Source organism: Crocuta crocuta, unplaced genomic scaffold (genome assembly GCF_008692635.1).
Source record: "Crocuta crocuta isolate KB4526 unplaced genomic scaffold, BGI_CrCroc_1.0 scaffold271, whole genome shotgun sequence".
Classification (NCBI taxonomy): Eukaryota; Metazoa; Chordata; class Mammalia; order Carnivora; family Hyaenidae; genus Crocuta; species Crocuta crocuta.
Genome location: NW_027527824.1, coordinates 6855942 through 6859772, shown reverse-complemented (window position 1 = coordinate 6859772; position 3831 = coordinate 6855942). Strand labels below are relative to the sequence as shown.

Here is a 3831-nt window from a genome sequence, read left to right as displayed (position 1 = left end):
TTTGGCAAACCCTCCTTTCCGGTGTCTCCTCTCCCTGGGCAACTCTCATCCAGTTCTGTCGTTGCTAAATCAGGGAAGAGGAAGGGAAGTCAGGGAAGAGGTCTAGCCTGCAGGTATGATTAGGCCAAATTCATATGGGTGCTGAGAACTCTGTGCCGGGCAGCCTGCAGCAGGAGGAAAAGGTGCTGGACGGGACATTTCCAAAGGTGCCAGATGGGGTGTATTTACTCTCTCCTCTTCCCCTCCATTTCACCCATCCCCAATTTCACAGTTCCCAGAGAGATCTACGAGGATCATTGTTGCCCCTGTGAACCTGTATATGGGGAATGGGGGCTGAAGATTTGGAAGTCCCAAGAAAAGGTCCATCATACAGAGGCCATTCAAAATCTGGAACAGGAGAAGCAAGGGAGACAGGCCACCTCAGGAGCCTGCCCTTCATGCACACTATCTCGTGATAAGGTTAGCAAACAATGCAGATGCCGGGGGAGGATCTGTAACCCAGGACCACACCCACGCATGACAGACAGCAGTCATCTAAGGCAGAGCCTAGCCAAAGCTAGAGCCCTCTGCCAGACCTGGACTGGTAGGGGGTCCCTGAGACAGAGCAACGAGGGACTGGAATGAGTGATGGGTGTGAGGCCACTCTTTCCGACACAACCCAAACAAGAATCACACCAGGCAAATATGCGTCCACCATACGCCTCTATTTCATTTGAGTCAGAAGTCTAGGCTTCAGCCTGGGAGTCAGAAGTGAGGGGCCCCAGATGGAGAGGACACAGAGTAGGCTTCCCCGTGGGTTAAAGATACCCGCACAGTCTGGAGGGTTTGGTTCAGTGTTTCCATGTAGAGCTACGTAATGTATGGATGGATACAGGCTCTGCTCCCTCCCATCACAGCCCCCACCACCTGTACCCACCAGCATCATACCCAGCACAGGTATACACACACTTTCATATGATCTCATCATATTTTCCTCCTTTCTCCCTTCCCGTCTCCCAACAGAAGCTGTCATGGCAGCCCTGGAGAGAAAAGAGCTCCTCTCTGTAGACCAGCTCTAGCAGCGGCCTCCAGGTGGCCAGAAGTGATCAGAGTCAAGTCCCAGGAAGAAGAGGCACAGGCTTCCAGCACCATGGCAACAGGCTTGCACATAATTACCTGCACACAGAATGCCTCTCTCCCTCCCCACTCCCACCATCCCTGAATGGAGCAACTTATGAGGATTCCCAAATGAACACGGGAAGCTGGGTTTGCAAAGCCTGGTGAATGTAATGCATCCGGATGGGGGAATCCCAGGAGGCTGGATATTCCAGGGACAAGAGTCCCTTTGGTGGCCACGCCTATCCTGTGCAGGGCCCTCCACCCTCTGCCCAACAGGCCAGTGTCAAGGGCTGGGCCACGACTGGGGGTGGGCTCAGATCCTGGGCTCAAACACGAAGCCTGGAAGTGGGCCTGGACACGTAGACCATCAGGGCTCCTCTTGATGGCCGAGACCATGGTCATGAAGGCTGTAGTTGATGTCTTCCCACAGGTCTTCGAGACGAGCCTGCAGCTTGCTCAGGGCCTTGCCACTGTCAGCTTGGAGAAACTCTGGAGCGAAGGCACTGTGACCCGGAGGGGGCGGCGCCAGCTGCAGCTGGACCTCCTGGGTCTCTCGGTCAATGGCACGGGTGAAGTCTGCGATCTGCAGGAAGGTGTCGTGGCGGAAAGCCTGGAGCCGCTGGCGCACTTCCTGGGACAGCACCTGAGGGTCCCGGCTGATCCCCTCCACCGCGCCATCATCGGCGCGGGCGCCGGCGAAGGCACTGAGCTCTTCGCGCAGCTGGTCCAGGTTCTGCTGGATGCGCGCGTGCAGCGCCTTGGCCTTGAGCGTGAGCTTGCGCGAGAGCGTCTGCACGCAGCGGCTGAGGCGCACGGGGCTGGCGGCNCTCCGCAGCTCCCGCAGCAGGCCCCGCGCCTCGTCCACGCCGCCCCGCGGCTGGGCCTGGGTGCCCTCCCCGACCACGCGCAGCTGCGCCTGCAGCTCGTGCACGCGCAGCGCCACCTGCTCCATCAGCTCCGCGGCGTAGGGCTTCAGCTGCCGCCGCAGGCCCTCCAGGTTCCAGCCCACTTGCTCGCGCGCCTCCGCCATGTAGGGCTCCAGGCGCGCCCTCACCTCCGCCAGCTCCTCCTGCAGCCGCCGCCGCACGTCCACCGCGTCCTGGGGCAGCGCGGGAGGCTCCCTCGCCTGCCCACGCAGAGGGCCCAGCTTTTCCAGGAACTTGTCTATATTGCTGAGGTCTTGCTCAAGGCTGTCTTTCAGGCTCCTGGGGAAGGGGACAGACACCCAGGCCGTCAGACTTCTGGCCCCGTCATCGCCTTCGCCGTGGAAACCTCACTCACCGATCATCTGGGGAAACCAAGGATGCAGGGCCGTGGCTCTAGTCCGACCTCTGGACCAACCACGTAAGTACAAACACACGGCACATGCACACCCAGACCAGAGCTGCCCCAGGAAACACAGATGCCCCCGGACTCTCGCATATTCCTTTCATTCTGGGAACATGGTGGGGTCCTCTCTGCAGCTTCCTGTCCCACCGCCCCAGTGGGCAGGGGGGCTGCATAGCCCAGGAAGGCTGAATGGGATGAAAGCGCAATTCAGGGGCACTCGGGTGGCTCAATCTGAGGAGCATCCGACTTCAGCTGGCTCAAGATCTGCTGGCTTGTGGGTTCGAGCTTCATATTGGGCTCTGTGCTGACAACTCAGGGCCTGGAACCTGATTTGGATTCGGTATCTCCCTCTCTCTATGCCCCTCCCCTGCTTGTACTCGCTCTCCCTCTTTCTCAGAAATAAATAATCATTTAAAAAAAAAAAAAAACTAGCACAATTCAGTTCCTCCGCGCCGACGAGGACAAAGGGGATTAGGAATCGGAGGCGGCCGGCACAGCTCAGCGGGCCCCTCCCTGCACCCACACGCCTTGTCCTAGCCACTCACGCGGGCTCCCATGCCAGCTTCTGCCGCTGGACCTGCTCCGCCTTGCCTTTGTCCCCGCTGCTCTGGCTGAAGTAGTCCCAGAAGCCTTTCTGTGTCTGGGCGCTTGCAAACGCTGTGGACAGGGATGGAGTAGTTAGGGGCTATGCTGCCCCCACTGGGTGGACGGGACCGTCAGTCCAGCCTCCACCCACCCTTCCGCGTTGAAGTCGGGGCTGGAAACCCACCTGGGAGCAGAGCCAGAGCCCAGGTCAGAAGGGCAGTCATGCTTGCCATTGTCTACTCGGAAGGAAGACGAAAGGAGGCCTGGTTAGGGTGAAGAAGCCAAGGAAGGGGCATCTCCCAGATTTGCACCAGGGGACCCTGCTCCAGGGGCACCCTGCCCCATCTGTTAACCCTTCAGTGGGGTGTGTGGAGCACAGGGCTGTTGGGGCTGACGAGGACTGATCTAGGTGAGCATGGCTGGGAGAGGAAGCGGGGGCAGGCAGGAGGGCTTCTTTATCACCTGGGCCACACAGTATGGAGTGTGGAGCTTGAACTGCTTTGTAAAGGTTCCCCCTCCCCCTCCCATCCCCCAGGAGCAGCCACTTCTGCCACCACCCACCCCCTTGGTCAAACACCTCCCTGCCTCCCACCGTATGGCTGGGAAGCTGAGTGCTCTGAGGGGGAAGAAGCAACCCAGTCAAAGCGCTTCTAGAGGATGCCCTTGGCCCTTGCCTTCCACCCCCAGCTCTCTGCTGAGACCTCTGCAGTCCCCTCCCTTGGGACTCTGACCCCCCTCCCGCCACCCGGCTGCTGCTCACCTGCTCAGTCCTGGGCACAGAGAGCAGACATTCAGCTTTATACTCCAGAGGCCTGGGCC

At 59.5% G+C, this 3831-nt stretch overlaps 1 protein-coding gene across 1 annotated transcript; it reads right to left on the bottom strand.

The window, feature by feature from the left end:
* Nucleotides 1-685: 685 nt before the first annotated feature.
* APOA5 (apolipoprotein A5) lies at nt 686-3245 on the bottom strand. The gene is made up of 3 exons (XM_077778234.1): nt 3197-3245; nt 2973-3084; nt 686-2303 (listed from the first exon to the last, which is right to left on the bottom strand). Exons 1-3 carry the CDS (start codon nt 3243-3245, stop codon nt 1466-1468), a joined length of 999 nt encoding a protein of 332 aa, XP_077634360.1. The 3' UTR covers nt 686-1465.
* Nucleotides 3246-3831: the final 586 nt, after the last annotated feature.